The sequence below is a fragment of the Staurois parvus genome, unplaced genomic scaffold, assembly GCF_062004578.1.
Source record: "Staurois parvus isolate SC_StPar_1 unplaced genomic scaffold, SC_StPar_1.0 ptg000357l, whole genome shotgun sequence".
Lineage (NCBI taxonomy): Eukaryota > Metazoa > Chordata > Amphibia > Anura > Ranidae > Staurois > Staurois parvus.
In genome coordinates, this window is record NW_028318153.1 from 2,057,791 (window position 1) to 2,078,067 (window position 20,277).

At 46.5% G+C, this 20,277-nt stretch overlaps 1 protein-coding gene across 1 annotated transcript in view; it reads left to right on the plus strand.

The window, feature by feature from the left end:
- The window catches only part of USH2A (usherin), a 1,035,348-nt gene that overhangs the window by 674,948 nt on the left and 340,123 nt on the right, over window positions 1-20,277 (plus strand). Inside the window, exon 46 of the mRNA XM_089684798.1 lies at window positions 13,424-13,536. Coding sequence (XP_089540924.1) covers window positions 13,424-13,536 — 113 coding nt within the window. The remainder of the gene's footprint in view (window positions 1-13,423; window positions 13,537-20,277) is intronic.

The window sequence follows — 20,277 nt, forward strand, 5'->3', positions numbered from 1 at the left end:
GCAAACGGCCACGGAGTAGAGCACCAGCTCCACTGCAGCCTACCACCACGGCCAGTAGTGGTGCCGGTGTGCACGGAGGAAGTAGCAGTCAGCCAGTGAGGAGTAGCGGGGGCAAAGTTTCCTACTCGGCGGTGTGGCAATTTTTCGTCAAGCCGCCCGAGGAAGTAAACGTAGCTGTATGTCGACTATGTGGCCAGAAAGTCAAGCGTGGCCAGGGGGCCCATGTTGGGACTACAGCGTTGCATCAGCATATGCAGCGTCGCCATTCGGTGGCCTGGGAAAACCGTGATAAAGATACGGCGGTTCTGCCTGCCCCAGCCCCCGCTCCATCACCCGCTCCGTTACTTGCTCCGTCACCCGACGTCAATCGCCCTCTATCAGCCAGTCAAGGCTCCAACACCTCTGCTGAGGGGAGTTGTTGCTCGTTGGCATCTTCCGCTCGTTCAGATGCTCCTTCTCCTGCTACTCCTCTTCACGGATTCTGTCAGCAGTCTTTCTTGGAATCCGTTTCCAAGAGACAACAGTTTGCGAGCACGCACCCGACGGTGCAGAAGCTGAACGTCCTCCTGTCCAAGTTGCTGGTGCTGCAGTCCCTCCCTTTCCAAGTGGTGGACCTTTCAGAGAAATGATGGCTTGTGCCGCGCCGCGGTGGAGAGTGCCAAGCCGGCATTTCTTCGCCAAAAAGGCAGTGCCAGCCCTGCATTCACATGTAGAAGAGATGGTGGGCCAGTCTTTGAGCATGTCGGTCTCTGCCAAAGTGCACGGCAGCACCGACGTGTGGAGCTGTAACTACGGTCAGGGACAGTACAAGTCATTTACGGCCCACTGGGTGAACGTGGTGCCGGCACAGCCGCACCAGCAACTTGGACAGGTCTCGCCGCTTTTGCCTCCACGTTTGCACATCCTTGGTCCAGCAAAGATGTCCGCCTCTACCACCTCTTCTTCCGCCGTGTCCTCAGCCGCCACCCCCGTGCCAATCCCATTACCCAACCGGCATATCACATGTGCAGGGCGCAACGGTGTCACGCTGTGCTGCACCTGGTATGCCTTGGCGAACGTAGTCACACAGGGGAGGAACTTCTGAGTGTAATGAACAGAGAAATCGACAGATGGCTGTCTCCGCGCAAACTGAAAATCGGAACCATGTTGACCGACAACGGAAAGAACATGGTGTCTGCTCTGCGTCAAGGAAGGTTGTGCCATGCGCCATGCATGGCTCACGTGTTCAATCTGGTTGTCAAGCGGTTCCTAAAATCCACCATCCCACTGCAAGACATCCTTAAAATGTCACGTAAACTTTGCATGCATTTCAGCCATTCCTACACCGCAAAGCACACCCTCCTTGAGCTGCAGCGGCAGAACGGAATTCCACAGCATCGCCTGATCTGCGACGTTGCAACAAGGTGGAATTCAACCCAACATATGTTAGACCGCCTTTACGAACAGCGAAAGGCCATCACCGATTTCCTGATGTTACAAGCGGATAAAGGTACTCCCCTGTGTAACTTAGATGTCAGCCATTGGCAGCTCATGCGTGACACCTGCCGCTTGCTCAGGCCCTTTGAGGAGGCCACGCTATTTGTGAGTCGGCAGGACTATGGGATGAACGACGTCATTCCTCTGTTGCACGTCCTGGAACAAATGCTGTTAACAATGGCTGGTCAGGGTGCGGTAGACGTGGCGCACAGATCTCAACGCCACATGACCCCTGTGGGGGCAGGACAGGAAGAAGAGGAGGAGGTAGAGGAGGACATTGGTGCTCAGGAATTATTGAGTGAAATGAGTGGTTTTTCCACTCAGCGGACAGGAGTGGAGGAGCAGGAGCATCTGGTAGAGGAGGAGGAGGAGACAGAGGACCCAGACGCACCGTGGCAGTATGCTGTGGAGATGGAGGCAGGGAGTCCCTCGCATTCCTTGGCACAAATGGCCCATAGCATGCTCGGTTGCTTGCGTAGCGACAGCCGAATAATAACCATCAGACAGAGGGATGACTTTTGGCTGTCCACCTTGTTGGACCCTCGCTACCGTTCAAAAATGGTGGCCTTTTTCACACCTGCTGAGAGGGAGGCCAAAATAACGTACTATAAAAACCACCTATGTAGTCAGTTGGTCTCTGCCTTTCTGCGCCAACGTCCATCCTCAGACACTGTGGGCCCTGTGCGCTCGCGTTCCGCTGCCATGGCAGCAGGGGAGGGGTGGGGTGGTAGGAGCAGTGGCAGCTCCACCAGCAGCGGCTGCCTCAGTCTGCAGTCGATGATGAGTAGCTTTCTTCACCAGCGCAGTGAGGAAACTACTAACCAGCCACAGCAGCAGCAGCATCAGGTGGACCTGGAGCAGGACCTCAAACAACAGGCTTGGGCCTACTTGGACAGCACCCTGCCAACCGAGGTAGACAATCCCCTTGACTACTGGGCAACGAAACTTGACCTTTGGCCCCAACTAGCTGAATTTGCCCTTGAAAGGCTGTCATGCCCGGCCAGTAGCGTGGCATCGGAGCGCGTGTTTAGTGCGGCAGGAGGTATTGTAACTCCGCGGAGGACACGACTGTCCACCCAAAGTGTGGAGAGACTCACGTTTGTGACAATGAATCAGGCGTGGATTAGTCTGGATTTCAAACCACCAGTTCCTGACACAACTGACTAAATCCACCATGAATCATGCCCCAAACATGTTATTATTTTTAACATAGGCCTCTGTATGGCCTTCAATTTAAGCTGCTTACGCTTCGCCACTCTGCCATGGGCCCCTGTACCGCCTCCTCTTGCTGCTGCCAGGCCCGTAATCTGCCATGGGCCCCCGTACCGACTCCTCATGCTGCTGCCAGGCCCGTAATCTGTCATGGGCCCCTGTACCGCCTCCTCATGCTGCTGCCAGGTCCAGAGTCTCTCATGGGTCCCTGTACGGCCTCCCATTGCTGCTGTCTCCATCGCCACACTCTGCCATGTGCCACTTTCAGGTCTCCTCACACTGCTGGTGGGTTCCATTTTGTCATAGGGTGCTGGCAGATTACGGGCCTCCCATTGCTGCTGCCAGGCCCGTAATCTGCCATGTGCCCCCGTACCAACTCCTCATGCTGCTGCCAGGCCCGTAATCTGTCATGGGCCCCTGTACCGCCTCCTCATGCTGCTGCCAGGTCCAGAGTGTGTCATGGGTCCCTGTACGGCCTCCCATTGCTGCTGCCAGGCCCGTAATCTGCCATGGGCCCACGTACCGACTCCTCATGCTGCTGCCAGGCCCGTAATCTGTCATGGGCCCCTGTACCGCCTCCTCATGCTGCTGCCAGGTCCAGAGTGTGTCATGGGTCCCTGTACGGCCTCCCATTGCTGCTGTCTCCATCGCCACACTCTGCCATGTGCCACTTTCAGGTCTCCTCACACTGCTGGTGGGTTCCATTTTGTCATAGGGTGCTGGCAGATTACGGGCCTCCCATTGCTGCTGCCAGGCCCGTAATCTGTCATGGGCCCCCGTACCGACTCCTCATGCTGCTGCCAGGCCCGTAATCTGTCATGGGCCCCTGTACCGCCTCCTCATGCTGCTGCCAGATCCAGAGTGTGTCATGGGTCCCTGTACGGCCTCCCATTGCTGCTGTCTCCATCGTCACACTCTGCCATGTGCCACTTTCAGGTCTCCTCACACTGCTGGTGGGTTCCATTTTGTCATAGGGTGCTGGCAGATTACGGGCCTCCCATTGCTGCTGCCAGGCCCGTAATCTGCCATGGGCCCCCGTACCGACTCCTCATGCTGCTGCCAGGCCCGTAATCTGTCATGGGCCCCTGTACCGCCTCCTCATGCTGCTGCCAGGTCCAGAGTGTGTCATGGGTCCCTGTACGGCCTCCCATTGCTGCTGTCTCCATCGCCACACTCTGCCATGTGCCACTTTCAGGTCTCCTCACACTGCTGGTGGGTTCCATTTTGTCATAGGGTGCTGTATGGCCTCCCATTGCTGCTGCCAGGCCCGTAATCTGCCATGGGCCCCCGTACCGACTCCTCATGCTGCTGCCAGGCCCGTAATCTGTCATGGGCCCCTGTACCGCCTCCTCATGCTGCTGCCAGGTCCAGAGTGTGTCATGGGTCCCTGTACGGCCTCCCATTGCTGCTGTCTCCATCGCCACACTCTGCCATGTGCCACTGTCAGGTCTCCTCACACTGCTGGTGGGTTCCATTTTTTCATAGGGTGCTGTATGGCCTCCCATTGCTGCTGCCTCCACTGCCACACTGTGGCTCCACACTCTGGTTTTGGCCCCGTGACTGCCCAAATGAGTGAAGTGTGCGGTGATTCTAAGATCGACGGCACTCATCTGCATGTCATACTGACTGACAGTATTATTTCTCTTCCCCAGCAGACTCCAAGGGCATTTAAATTAAAGGTACAGTGTTCTGCACTAATATAAAGGCTCTCTGAAGCCTAGAAACACCCTTTTTATAAGTTAAATTCGCAGCGAATATATTCGACTCAAATCAAATTTATTCCACGAATTCGCCGAATCAGCCGAATCGAATTTTTGAATAATTCGCTCATCTCTAGTATTAATGTATTCATTTATTTTTTGCTGTTGTGATCCAGCCTCTTGCTAGAGGGTGGCTACCTTCATTCTCCATGGTCCCACTATATTTAGGTGTGTAGCCACCCTCTCTTGCTTATTCCCAAAATGGTTTAGGGACTATGGGATTTGTAGCGTGCATAGAGCAGTGCACATGACCGCATCTAACATGCACTGCTTGATCCATATACAAGTGAGGGGAAAAGTTCATGGAGGACATTACAAGAAGGCAGACAAACACAGTAAGAAACAATTTAAAGTGCTTCTGAAGGCTGAAGGCTTTTTACTTTCACACATTCTATGCATGAAGGTGAAAAAACTTCAGGGTGAAGCTACCCACTCAGCCCCCCCTAAAACTTACCTGACCCTGATCGTGATCAAGCGCTGTGCGCAAGAGCCTCGGCTCTCCCGGGTCTCTCTCCCTTCATTTTACTGAGACAGAGCAGTGGGAGCCATTGGCTCCTGCTTCTGTCAATCACAGCCAGTGAGGAGGGAGCAGGTGGCGAGGCCAAGCCATGCCCTGTATATCTTATAGACATACAGGGCCGGCTCAGAAGCGAGCACACAGGACTGCCCCAGAGCAAACAGCTTGCTCTGGGGGCACTCTGCAAGGGGGAAGGGCCAGAAGCACAGGTGGGGGACCCAAGAAGAGGAGGATTGGGGCTTCTCTGTGAAAAACCATTGCACAGAGCAGGTAAGTATGACATCTTTGTTGTAAAGATAAAAAGTGTATTACCTTAATGCATTCTCTGCATTAAGGTAAAAAAACTTTTATTAGTAACACATTCACAAGCACCTCCAAATATTTATCTGATCCCAATCTTGATCCAGCACTGTGCACGTTTGCAGCAGCTCTTCTCCCCTCTCCCCTGTCTCACAAGCTTGGCTGATAGCAGCGGGAGCCATTGGTTTCTGTTGCTGTCAGTCAAAAGCTGTGAGCAGAGAGTGAGGGGTGAGGCCGAGGTACACTACAGGTGAAACTCGAAAAATTAGAATATCGTGCAAAAGTTCATTTATTTCAGTAATGCAATTTAAAAGGTGAAACTAATATATGAGATAGACTCATTACATGCAAAGCAAGAGAGTTCAAGCCGTGATTTGTCATAATTGTGATGATTATGGCTTACAGCTCATGAAAACCCCAAATCCACAATCTCAGAAAATTAGAATATTACATGCAATCAATAAAACAAGGATTGTACATAGAACAATATCGGACCTCTGAAGAGTATAAGCATGCATATGTACTCAGTACTTGGTTTGGGCATGGCATGGAAGCTATCAGCCTGTGGCGCTGCTGAGGTGTTATGGAAGACCAGGATGCTTCAATAGCGGCCTTCAGCTCTTCTGCATTGTTCGGTCTCATGTCTCTCATCTTTCTCTTGGCAATGCCCCATAGATTCTCTATGGGGTTCAGGTCAGGCGAGTTTGCTAGCCAATCAAGCACAGTAATCCCACAGTCATTGAACCAGGTTTTGGTGCTTTTGGCAGTGTGGGCACGTGCCAAGTCCTGCTGGAAAATGAAGTCAGCATCCCCATAAAGCTCATCTGCAGAAGGAAGCATGAAGTGCTGCAAAATCTCCTGGTAGACGGCTGCGTTGACCCTGGACTTAATGAAGCACAGTGGACCAACACCAGCAGATGACATGGCTCCCCAAATCAACACAGACTGTGGAACTTCACACTGGACTTCAAGCATCTTGCAGTGTGTGCTTCTCCATTCTTCCTCCATACTCTGGGTCCTTGGTTTCCAAATGAGATGAAAAAGTTGCTCTCATCAGAAAAGAGGACTTTGGACCACTGAGCAACAGACCAGGTATGTTTTTCTTTAGCCCAGGTAAGACGCTTCTGACGTTGTTTGTTGTTCAGGAGTGGCTTGACAAGAGGAATACGACATTTGAAGCCCATGTCCAGGATCCATCTGTGTGTGGTGGCTCTTGATACACTGACTCCAGCCTCAGTCCACTCCTTGTGAAAGTCCCCAACACTTTTGAATGGCCTTTTCATGACAGTCCTCTCCAGGCTGCGGTCATCCCTGCTGCTTGTGCACCTTTTCTTCCACATTTTTCCCTTCCACATAACTTTCTATTAATGTGCTTTGATACAGCACTTTGGGAACATCCAACTTCTTTTTCAATTACCTTTTGAGGCTTTCCCTCCTTATGGAGGGTGTCAATGATGGTTTTCTGCACAACTGTCAGGTCACCAGTCTTTTCCATGATTGTGATTCCTACTGAACCAGACCGAGAGACCATTTAAAGGCTCAGGAACCCTTTGCAGGTGTTCTGGCTTAATTAGCTGATTAGAGTGGGACACTTTGAGCCGAGAATATTGCACCTTTTCACAATATTCTAATTTTCTGAGATTGTGAATTTGGGGTTTTCATGAGTTGTAAGCCATAATCATCATCATCACAATTATGACAAATCACGGCTTGAACTATCTTGCTGTGCATGTAATGAGTCTATCTCATATATTAGTTTCACCTTTTAAGTTGCATTACTGAAATCAATGAACTTTTGCACGATATTCTAATTTTTCGAGTTTCACCTGTATATGTCTCAATAGACACAAACAGCCCTGTTCAGGATCGAGCACACATGAGTGCCACCATAGGAAGCAGGGGGGAAGACAAGAAAGCCAGTGAGGAACCCCAGAGGAGGAGGATCTGGGCTGCTCTGTGCAAAACCATTACACAGAGCAGGTAAGTATGACATGCTTGTTATTTTAGGGGAAAAAAATCACTTTACAAAAAAAATTTCACCTTAAGTAGTTAATATGTATGGATTATTCGAAGCTAGTCTGTACTTCCAGTCCCCCAATGCCATCACCCACACAGTACCCCAAACAAATTGTCCCAAACATAGTATTACTCACCCAGCCAACCTCTGCCTCTCTCGTAGAACACATCCGCCCCTGGGGAGAAGTACGGACTGGTCCTTCTCCCTGAAGTCCTCTCAAGTAAGGCTGACATCCTCCTGTCCCCATGCCAGACCCTTTTGTTTGTTTCAATGGAGATCGAAGTCCCATCCACAGACATCAGCTCAAGCTGCCGATGTGAGGTGCCGATTGCATCCTCTTCCTGTAGCTCCTGCGGTGCTGATTGTTGTGGGCAGAGGTCAACAACGCCATGCCCTGAGGCCAGCTCTTCTGCTGGAGGCTCGCCGGCTGGTTCCTCCTCAGCACAAAAGTCAATCAAATCTCCAGTCCCTGGAACTGGTGTCTGGGGATAGGGTTTCACCATCTCCTGTCCGTGGAACTCTTAAGATGTTACCAGTGCTGGGCAGAGTTCAGCAATATTTGGCCCTGTTGCCAGCTCTTCTGCTGGAGGCGCACCGGCTGGTTCCTCCTCAGCAGAAAAGTTAATCAAATCCCCAGTCTCTGGAACTGGTGTCTGGGGATAGGGGTTCACCATCTCCTGTCCGTGGAACCCAGAATATGTTACCAGTTCTGGGCACTTCAGGTTTGGGGACAGCAATCTGATTCTTGGGCATGCTGCTGGACATGTTTTAGCAGTTGCCTGTATGTCCTTTCCAGATGCTGTTCTTTCATAAGCAGGTATTCCAGATCTGGTTCAAGCTCTGAGACCCCTGTGAGACTGAACATAGTCTTCTCACAGGTCCTCAAGTGTAGGTTCTCCTTCATCGCCAAACACAAAAAGATCTGTAAGGCTCTCCCACAGCAATCCAGGGCCAGCAAAGTCATATCCCTCCGGAGAGCATTCTGTTGTCACCCCTAAATATTTCTGCTCTGCATACCATTGCAGAGCCCGATATCTGTTGTCCAGCTCTATCTCCTGCTGGACCAGCCTGTCCAACTCAGTCACCCATTGCTTCTGGGGTCGCTCTCCCAGGAATGGCATCCGTAACATCCGATGGTCCCTGGCCTGTTCCCCTGGGGTTGTATAGCACTTGCCCTTGTACATACCAGCAACCTGGAGGGCTCCACTCCACAGCAGCACTCGAATCCGCTGCCTGAGCTCCAGGTACTCATCCGCAGACACAGTCCTGGGGTATGCTGCAAGAACAATCCGCAGCAGCCCTGGGAACTCTGACACCAGGTCTTTATCTCCACTGGAGTGACCGACATCTACTTTCCTCATCTTGAATCCCGGTGGTGGTTTGTTCACAGCTTGGAAGCACAATCCCACCGCTTGCCACCAATGTAACGGAACCGGACCCTGACTGCACTAGGGTATTTCCGTTAGACTCCTGCTTCCCTGTCCGAAGAAAGACCATGGACACTACTCTTGAAGGCAAACCAGGAATTAGACTGCATTATTTTAACGTAGATACAAGATATATACACAGGGCGGGGCAATACACACCCAGTAACAAGAAACACATCAGCAGGCAGTCTCATCAGGGGGAAGGGTGGCCGGAAACACCCCCCACCAAGCCAGTACACAAACATTTACATCCCATAATAGTTTGCTCCCGAGCAAGACACACAATAGAGCAATGGGATACAGCCACATGGCATTAAACAATGAACAACCCCCACCTATACATGTCTACACAATATCAGGACATTTCACCCTGCACCCCTAACAGGTACAGGGTGACTTACACATAAGAGGGATATGGGGAGCTGAGACAGGGGTCTCCCCACCTCTCTAAAGTGAGCTGTGTTCCTTGGGACCCCCACCCAAAGTCACTCCCGTAACAATTTTATCACTTGGCACTTGGAGACTTCTTTTAGCATCAGTCAGCTGTTGGTCTGAAATTTCTGGAGCATCCTGTCATGATCAAATTAGCAGTCATTAAAACCTACACCACTTATTTTCCATATGGTGAAATGATTGATTTCAAATAATCTGATGATCTTTTTAAATCCCCTGTCAAACTCATAGACATTTATAACTTTTTTTCTTTAGGACTTGTTGATTTTTTTTTTTTTAATTAAAATTTTTTTTGAAGATTTCAATATCAAACATATACAGACCAATCAAGAGGACCAGTAGAAAACAGGTGGGACTCTGTCCAGGAATAAAACAAAAATATTGATGATATCATGTTATAAAAGTAGGGCCTAAATAAATTTGAGAAAGAAAAATGGGGGAGAGGGTAAGAAAGAGTATAAAAGGGAGTGGAGAAATAGGAGATATAGAGATTAAGATGTGTTCAGACGTTTACTGTTCATATAAGAGCTTTACCAGTGTCTGTAGTTGTCCATGGGATTACTGACATGGGGTTCATCAGGCTAATAAAGTACAAAAGTCAGGGCTAAGGTAAAAGTATCCAGGGAAGCCATGTAGTTGAGTATTTGTCATACAGTTGTGCTGTTATTTCTTCCAACTGCACTAAAAGATATATTTCATTAATCGGTTCTTTCGCAGTTGGGGGTATTGTTATTTTCAATATCTGGTTACTACAGCTCTTGCTGCTATGAGAAAAGTGCAAGAGACTCTTTCTTTGTCGAGCATAGGGAACCAGGAATCATAGATAAGAGGGATATCTGTGTACTTCTAGGGACTACATTTGAGGTCATATGTACTGTATATGCGCTAAAGACTACATCCCAGAAGTGTTTCAATGGTAGACATTCCCACCAAATGTGTGGGATAGACAACGCCAGCAAATGGCAGGGGCAAAAGTTTGGTATGGTAAGTGAGGGAGGACAGTGATACCATCTGACGTGAATTTTGAAATTGCTTTTATGTGCTATGCTGGCTATAGAGAATTTGTGTGATTAAAATATAGGACTTGGATTTATCCTTCTCTGAGAAGGTGCACTCAAGTTCGTTTTTCAACTCTGAAAGATATACAGGGGTCGAAGAATAGATCATTGACAGGAAAAGACCATTAATGATTGATACCGAATGTGATGGACCCTCTGGTTACATACAAAGAGATTCAAGGACTTATTGATCTTGGTGTGATGACACCACACATGTCAAAAGCAAAGGGAACACCAGACCCTAGATAAATGTGATTTAAGTAAGACAGGTTTCACCTACATACTCCCTAAGGAAGTACTAGACATTGGCACCTAGCCTGAAATACCTGATTCTAATTTCATGGCTTTCAAGTAGTGGTAAACATTGGGGTCTACTCACCATTTTTCATGTGACATATCGGTATTTAAGTTCATTTAGATTATGAGAATAAATACACCATGTCGCATTTATGTTTTATTTGGCCAAGTATAATATTTATTTCTGAAGGCCCTCTTTCATAGTAGGTCTAATGTTTGCTGTTTCAGATTTGTTGAACTCAGCAATTTTCCAGCATGGGGTGTGCTCATGTGTGCGTGTGTATATATATATATATATATATATATATATATATATACAGTATATATATAGTTGGTTCCTCTGCTTAACAGGAGAACTGTTAGAAAAATCTAATCAGGCTTTCTGCTTAACAGAGAGCTGCAATAATTTAGTGATGCCTGCTCAGTGTGTTCAAGTGCTGCTAGCTCTGCCCGGGACTTCCTCTGTATCTAAGTAACCTGGAAAGGTTCTGGATGCATACGTGGAACTCTTGCAGAATACGATATGATTATTAATGCTGCTTCAGCCAATCCCAGGGAGTGTAGCCCTGAAAGATGCTGAGAGAGGGTATTTATTTTTTGGGCATACGGAGTCCAGGATCTTTCCTGGAGAGGATTGCACCAGCCTGCTGCCATGTAGCCTCAGGTGGGCGACCTGGGGGCCTGAAGCAAGAGAGAGAGAGTGACCCTGGTTCTTCAGTAAGCTGGCTAAGAGGGTGTTTGCTGAGGATCTGGTATGGTATCACGAAGAAGGGGCTACTGTTCTTGTGGCCTTGTGAGTACAGACACCCTAAGGATATCAGACTAATGCTGTTAACCCCCCCTGTGGTGTGTTATATAGCTAGCTAAGGGTCCAGACAAGGGAACACTGACTAGTGTTACAAAAAGCTTTGTCCATTTACTCTTTGCTGCAGGGGACTTTGCTCTAACCTGAAGTTACTGTTATTGCTGCTTCAAAGGAGATACATTTTACCGGCTTCCAGCATGAACGTCCCCTAAAGCTTGCCTAAGAGATCAAGTAGAGCCCTCCTTGTGTATAGTTCTATTCTTGGAGTATCCCACTCATTCCCCATCCCTACCCAATTTCTGAAATAAACTACAAAAACAACACACCTAGACTGATCATTGAAGACAACGAGCAAAAGTGTGTGTGTACCTGGCTGTAGAAAATACCTTGTGTCTGGCTGCGGGACAAAGTTTGGACCTAGACAGTATCCAGTTACTCCTACGGGAGAAGTGCTGCACACACACACACACACACACACACACACACACACACACACACACACACACACACACACACACACACACACATACTATATATATATATATGTATATATATATATTTCTTCTTTTTTTTTTTTAACCCATGCAGTTAATATAAAATGGACGTACTTATGGATACTATTTTATTTGTGGTATGGGTATCACATGTATGAGAAATTGCCTGACCATATGAATAAATGATTGAGAAACATGGAGCGAAGCCAAGGCTATAAAACAGCTCTAAGCAGTTAAGTGGTCAGCATTCCTGTCTTGCTCACTGGGGTCCTTGGCTTGATAACCATCAAGGACACTGTATTCAAGATTTTTGTGTGTCCTGGAGATAGCATGCATTCCCACTCACACATAACCATACACAGACTCTCATATTGTTAGGTTTATTGGGCTGTACTCACAATGGATTTACAGGGCTGTGTGGGAGACACTAGACTGTTAGCTCTTGTGGAGAAAAGAAACCAATGTAAATGATTCAGTATTCTTTGTAAAGGGGTGTCATATAAATGCAGATGAGAATAGTGGATCAGGTTCGGAGATTCAAAACGTTTTGCAATGAGTGGGTCAGTGCAGGGGCAGACTTACCATTCGGGCACTCGGGGCAGTAGGGGGCCCCATGAGATGCCCCTGGTACCTTTCATAGGCTTTTTTGGGTGTGGTTTGAGTGTAGATGAGGACACAGGGGCCCCATGATCCCCTATTGCCCAGGGGCCCCATGAGTTGTCAGTCCGCCCCTGGGTCAGTGTAATAGTCAGGCAATTCACATTTTGAGGACAGGTCTACTTTAATTTAAAGTTGACTACCCCTTGAATTGATTGTTAGTGTACAGATGAATGCATGGATGGGTGGATAAATGGATGGATGGATATTGGAAGGAGATAGCAGAGGGAGAGAAAGAAAAGGAGGAAAAGGGTGAGGGATGGGGTGGAAGAAAGTAGAGATGAGAAACAGAAAATGGATAAGAGGGGGAATGGAGGGTATAAGAAAATTAGAGAAATGAGCGGGGAGGGGAATTTCTGGGTCACCTAAGGAGGCCATGCATGTATAGATATCTTTTGCTTAGCTTTTGGGCTGAGCAAAATAAATCTAGCAGGTTCTCCATCCAGCCTAGCATCACTGATGGACAAATTCCCCTTGCTGGGCTACTCTATCCTAACAGCTACTCAAATTTTGGCTGAGCCAGCATAAATCGTTTGAAATTCAGGCAGTGTTTGGCCAGCTGTAGTTTCTCAGTGTATAATTATGCACATATGATGAGTGACAATAGGGAGTTGATTTACTGCAGGCAAACTTTTCAATGTGCAGTTGCTCCAGAGCTTAGTAAATGAGGTAAAGCTTTGCTTTGCAAAGAATACCCGTGCAGAATATGATAACACATGTGCATAGCCTGTTTGTACACACACACATATTAGAGCCAGTTTTTTCCTACCTGCATGTTTTTGGAGTGTGGGAGGATATCCATACAAACACAGGGAGAACATGCAAACTCCATGCACATAATATCCTGGCCGGGGGCCAAACCTAAGACCCCTCTGCTGCAAGCCATACGTTTTAACCACTAAGTCACTGTACCACCCAAATAACAATGTATTTCTATAACATTTCTTCAGGTTGAAGTTTGCACACTTTATGCGTGTATGAAGAGCAATGCTACCCAAGTTACAACTGTAGAGGGAAGGCCGAGCAAAATTCCATCACCTGACATAAAACATATCAGCTCCAGGTAAGTGTGAATACACATTAGGTGGAATATTACAATTGTAACCCACATAACCCACTAAGATCCATCCATATCTAAACTTGCCATATAAATTACTCCAAATATAGTTTCAGAAACAAATAATGTCCCTGATTTCAAAGGGTCGGTCCCTCATTTGGAACAAAGTCCCTCTGTCCCTCTTTCCGCCTCATTTGTCCCTCATTTTGGTCTGATGTATTTACTTTATTAAAAATGCACTATTTATCTATCAACATGTGTTTTACAGTGTTAAACCTTCTATCCAATTTCTAAATTGTTGCATTTGTACATTTCAAAGCCAATATAAAGAATAGTAGTGGAAAAAAGCACTTGTGGATTTAACCAATAATTTTCTGTGTTTTTGTTTTCCTTGTAAGGGGTGGAGCATGGGTGTGTCCTATGAATACATATTTTTGTTTATAGGTGCCCCTCAGTCCCATCTCAGAAAGTTGGGAGGTATGGAGAATGCACAGACCAGGAGCAGTAAGCTAATGGTACTGCTGCTGGATCTAGAAAAGGCCAGCATAGAGGTAAGTGTAATTACCTAGGTAATCATACCTACCTCCTGCTGTCAATTTTTGGAGCTTTTTTCAATCAGAACTGTCCATACAGAGGTCAGGGGCCCTGCAGCCTCATAGGGGAGAATGCAAACTCCTCCTACAAGCTTTAACCAGTGCTCTGCTGGACACTGGTAGAAGTCACAACACTGCCCTATCTGCTGATGAGAAAAGGTATTTATTTAGCAGTTTATATTTAATAAAATAATTGCACTTCCATGCTCTGTGTACTGTGGGAGACCAGATATAGTGAATGCAGGGTCCTGGGTTTAGTAACACTTTCATATAACTTACAGACTTGGACAGGAAATTACACCTGCCTCTGAAAATATATAGGTTCTGATTGCTTGAATAAATAATTAGCTATTGCAAACCATGCAGTTATATTAGACAGAAGCCTTTCCTTCTATTCGCACAGCAAAGTCTTGTCCCTTCCTCAATCCTTGTCATCTCTTTAACCCCTTCATTGAAGCATAGACGCCCAGACCAATTTTAGCAATAATTGAATGCATTGATTAAAGCGGATCTTCACGCAATAAAGCAATTTATTTGCACCTGGCTCCTCCAACAATTAGATTTAATTTTTTTTAGCTTTCTTGACACTTTTTGATCTCTTCATTGCACTACCTCAACACTCAGAGTGCACCTCCACGCCAATGGATTCCATGCATGTGTAGATATGCCACAGGGCTTCCGGAGCAGCTGGATACCTGGGACACATCTGCACATGCATTGGGGGCTCCCCATACATGCAGAAAGATGACTCAGATATGATTGCCCGGATCACAAGGTTTCTGCAGATATGCTGCAGGTCTCTGTCAGATCCCAAAGACCAGGCAAAGCCTGCTGGTACATCTGCGCACACCGAGGATTTTGAAGGATGGTGATGCCAGAAGGTATGGGAGGGGTGCCAAATTACAGGGGAAATTAAGTTTCTCTTCAAGTTGACAATAATTCTGATGATATATGTATAAAGCCGTGAATGTGACATTCGCCAAACATTTACTGCAGGTGTATCTCAGTGACATACGCACCAGTGAGATACACCTGCAGTAAATGTTTGGCGAATGACACATGAGACGAATGTGTCATTCACCAGTCAATCTCAGTGATTGATTCATCTGTAGTGACTGGTGAATGACACATTCATCTCTTTATAAATATGCCCAATGACTCTTTTGTCTACCTAATATATATATATATATATATTTATTTATTTATTTATTTATTTTTTAACCTTCAAACAAAAATTGCTGACAGGCAGGATATTTTTTTGACAGAAGAGACCCTACTTGTCATAAATGCTTCCCCCCCGCCTGTCAGCGTTATTGTACAAGGAGGTGTGTATGCGCAGCTCAGACTTCATTTATGCCATGGTGATGTAACTCCTGTGCACATGCATGGGAGTGCATCAATGCGACCTCGGCCAATCAAAGATCTGAACAGTCTGAACCTGGAAGAAAAGCTGGGAGGAGATGGAAGCGCTCATGACTAGCAGGCGCACTGGCAGCGCAGTGCTGGAGGGAATCATTTGACAGGTATGTCTGTCATAATGCACTCTGCATACTAGTACATTATGGCTAACAGCTCCTGAGAGCCCATTTAACCCCTTGGCCCAAGGAACGGTAAAAACGGCAATTCTTATGTGATGATGTCACAAGGGAGGCTCCGCTTGATGCGTTTCGTCATACCAGACATCTTCCAGGGCTAGGAGACCGCCCTCCACCATCACGCTTATACAGTTGCAAGAAACAGTATGTGAACCCCTTGGGATTACGTGGAGTTTTGCATGAATTGGGCATAAAATGTGCTCTGAACGTCATCTAAGTCACAACAATAGAAGAACACAGTCTGCTGAACATAATACTACACAAACATTAGATGTTGCCATGGTTTAATTGCACATAACATGTAAACATTCACAGTGCAGGGAGGAAAAGGTATGTGAACCTTTGGACTTAATAACTGGTTAACCCTCCTTTGGCAGCAATAACCTCAACCAAAGTATTCCTGTAGTTGCAGATCAGACCTGCACAACGATCTGGAGTAATTTTGGACCACTCCTCTTCACAAAACTGTTTCAGTGTAGCAATATTCTTGGGATGTCTGGTGTGAATCGCTCTCTTAAGGTCATGCCACAGCATTTCAATCGGGTTGAGGTCAGGACTCTGACTGGGCCACTCCAGAAGGCGTATTCTGTGCTGTTGCAGCCATTGTTTTGTTGAATTACTTGTATGCTCACATACTTTTTCTTGCAACTGTACACAGCCAAGTTCATAAGCAAATTTGTAAAATTTGATTTGCTCTGCTTTAAATGACAGCATGGGAAAATTACAGAATGACTTCATTTAAAATGGAAAATCCAGCCAAACCCTTTTTTTTTTTTATTTTAAACCCAGTCTGAGCTGCACTTAAAAGGCCACCTCGAAAACACTGAAAAATAATAACAGTGTACATACCTCTATTCCAGGGGCCTCCTAACTTTCTAAACACAGTTTACTGTGCTATAAACTGTACTGGGGCTGGCCTGTGGTCAGTGGGAGCAGAAAATGTCCTGTAATCAGTCAAAGTAAACAGTGCCCATCCTTGGTATTAGGGGAAATATTATTTCCCCATTGTTGGTGTCAGTGGGAGGTATAGTGGCCCATTGTTGGTGTCAGTGGGAGGAGTAGTGGCCCATCATTGGTATCAGTGGGAGGAATAGTGCCCCATCATTGGTATCAGTGGGAGGAATAGTGCCCCATCATTGGTATCAGTGGGAAGAATGACACCCCATCATTGGTATCAGTGGGAGGAACAGTGCCCCATCACTGATGTCAGTGGTAGGAATAGTGCCCTATCATTGGTGTCAGTGAGAGGAATAGTACACCATCATTGTTGTCAGTGGAAGGAATGCCCCACCGTTGGTTTCAGTGCAGACATTATTGCCCCATTGCTGGTGTCAGAGGAAGGAATAGTGCTCCGAGGGCCTTATAAAAGTATGCAAAGGGCTGCATATGGCCCCTGGGCTGCAGTTTGAAGACCACTGCTCTATTCTAATAGTTCTCTGACTGGCCCAGTAATGTCATAGATCTTTCCTCTTTTACTCCGATGGCAGCTGTGTGTGACCCTTTACTGCTGCACTGAATGGTATTAACATAATGTCATTTGAGTGCCTTTTAGTGCAATTGTACTGTGAGTCTGGGCATTAGTGATGACACACCTTCAGTGGGTATGTCCATGACAGCCTGTGTATGAAAGAAGTAGGTTGAAGCACACTGGCTGTCATTTAACTAGGAAGAGGAACACCATCTGCTAAAGAAGAGGATGTTTAGTGGAGAACAGTACTTGACTAAAGGTGAGTTTTGCAGCACAAGCTGTTTTTCTTTTCTTTTTTATTTCAATTGGACAGTTTATTTTTTTACTTTAATTTAAAAAAATGTTTTTAACATATGTAGTTTTTTACTGCTGTCCCCGGTTGAGGGGATTTACACCTAAATCCTGCCCTGGTGACCTCACAGAAGCCAAAGTAAGTCTGTCCCAAGGGGACACAGACAGCTATAACACAGAAGTTCTAACCCACTGTATCCAAACAAGCTTTGGTCGAAGCCTGCTAAGGATGTTTAACTAAACGGCGAAAAGGGCCAGTTAGCCATTGGGCTAACTTGAAAAAAAGGTTTTGAAGACTGGGGGTTCCCCTTTAACATTGTCCTCGTAACAGGTCCCAGAAGACTACGAGGCCATTCAAAAAGCACTGCGCTACTCACGCATGTGCATTGGGCACCCGGCTGTGAAGCCACAAGCTGTCACAGTTGGGTGCCCACACTGAAGATGCCGGCGCCTGGAATACAGGACGGCCGGTGAAACGGGCTGCGGGGAGTTCACCACAGGATCATGGGACAGGTTTTGTAGCTGCTGACTTTTATTTTTTTACAGTGTGAGTGGAACTCCGCTTTAAGGTGGCATGATTTCCTACTGAGTGCCTAGCAGCTGCTGTTATACAGTTCTCCTAAAAGCGATCCGCCACATATCGCATTCCAGAGACTGAACCCGTCTGAAATCATCCTAAAAGAGCAGCAGCAGACTAATAATGTCACCTCTCTGCTCACTCTACTCTCTCCTCCTGTCAGCATGTTCCAACACATTTGCATGCAGTACACCTGACTGACTCCTAATCATGCTCCCCTCTCCCAGTCTAAGTGCTGCTGTAAAGATTAATGCAAGAGGCTGATGTTCTGCGAAATTCAGATACTTATTGGTAAAAAATGCATTAATGAATATAGAGCTTCTTTCATTTGTGTCTTTGACATCTGCCAGGAGTTCAGCTTTACCAGCCTGCTCTTCTATGTGAACATTCGCACACATGAGTAGACAGTACGAGGCAGAGCGCGGCTCTTGTGAGGAGCGTCATCTGTGTTGTGGCCATGTCATTCTCAGCCAGGTTTTCTGTTAGCATTGCTTTTCCCCACATGTCATATTATCATCAACTCTTCCATATCCCCAAAGATTACTAACTGCGGATCGATTGCCCTGACATGCCTGGCCGTGGCCTACACGTGCCCTGGTGAGTTCATTTATTTGCCATGGTGGATTTGCCGGAGTGGAATTTAATCAATAGGTAATTCATTAATTCTGATCCTGAAGTATGAAGGGAGCGGCTGGTATAAAAATGTCTGTCTTGCTTTAACTTGGATAATAATAGAAGGCGCTCTCTGCCATATATCACCACACAGGGCTGAGTGTCAGCCTCTCTTAGCAAAATTGTTTGTTACAGGCATGGTCAGGATAGCCTACATGTCTGCTTTTACGTACAGTGAACATTAAACTGTTACTAAACCCACAACAGTAAAATCAGTCTGTATATGCAGTAAAGCATGTTTGATATACTCACTGTGGAACCTAAGGGGTTAATCCTCTGCATTGTGTAAAAAGGCTGTTTGATCCTGTCTTCTCTGATCCTCCCCTTCTTCCACAGTCTCCAATCCATTTCCTGATAGAACAGAGGCTTATAGACAAGCTGCACATGCTCAGTTTGGTGTGTATTGCTAGAGAGGGTTTTTTTTTCTTGGGAGCGTGCATGTGATCAGCACTGTCCATACAGAGGGTCAGGGGTCCTGCAGCCTCATAGGGGAGAATGTAAACTCCTCCTACAAGCTTTAACCAGTGCTCTGCTGGACACTGGTAGAAGTCACAAGCCTGCTCTAACTGCTGATGAGAAAAGGTATTTAGCAGTTTATATTTAATACAATAATTGCACTTCCATGCTCTGTGTACTGTGGGAGACCAGATATAGTGAATGCAGGGTCCTGGGTTTAGTAACACTTTCAAATAACTTACAGACTTGGACAGGAAATTACACCTGCCTCTGAAAATATATAGGTTCTGATTGCTTGAATAACTAGCCATTGCACACCGTGCAGTTATATTAGACAGAAGCCTTTCCTTCTATTCGCACAGCAAAGTCTTGTCGCTTCCTCAATCCTTGTCATCTCTTTAACCCCTTCATTGAAGCATAGATGCCCAGACCAATTTTAGTAATAATTGAATGCATTGATTAAAGCGGATCTTCACGCAATAAAGCAATTTATTTGCACCTGCCTCCTCCAACAATTAGATTTAATTTTTTTTAGCTTTATTGACACTTTTTGATCACTTCATTGCACTACCTCAACACTCTGAGTGCACCTCCACGCTACTGGATTCCATGCATGTGTAGATATGCCAAAGGGCTTCCGGAGCAGCTGGATACCTGGGACACATCTGCGCATGCATTGGGGCTCCCCATACATGCAGAAAGATGACTCAGATATGATTTCCCGGATCACAAGGTTTCTGCAGATATGGTGCAGGTCTCTGCCAGGTCCCAAAGACCAGGCAAAGCCTGCTGGCACATCTGCGCACACCGAGGATTTTTAAGGATGACGATGCCAGAAGGTGGGGGAGGGGTGCCAAATTACAGGGGAAATTAAGGTTCTCTTCAAGTTGACAATAATTCTGATGATATATGTATAAAGCTGTGAATGTGACATTCACTAAACATTTACTGCAGGTGTATCTCAGTGACATATGCATCAGTGAGATACACCTGCAGTAAATGTTTGGCGAATGACACATGAGACGAATGTGTCATTCACCAGTCAATCTCAGTGATTGATTCATCTGTAGTGACTGGTGAATGACACATTCGTCT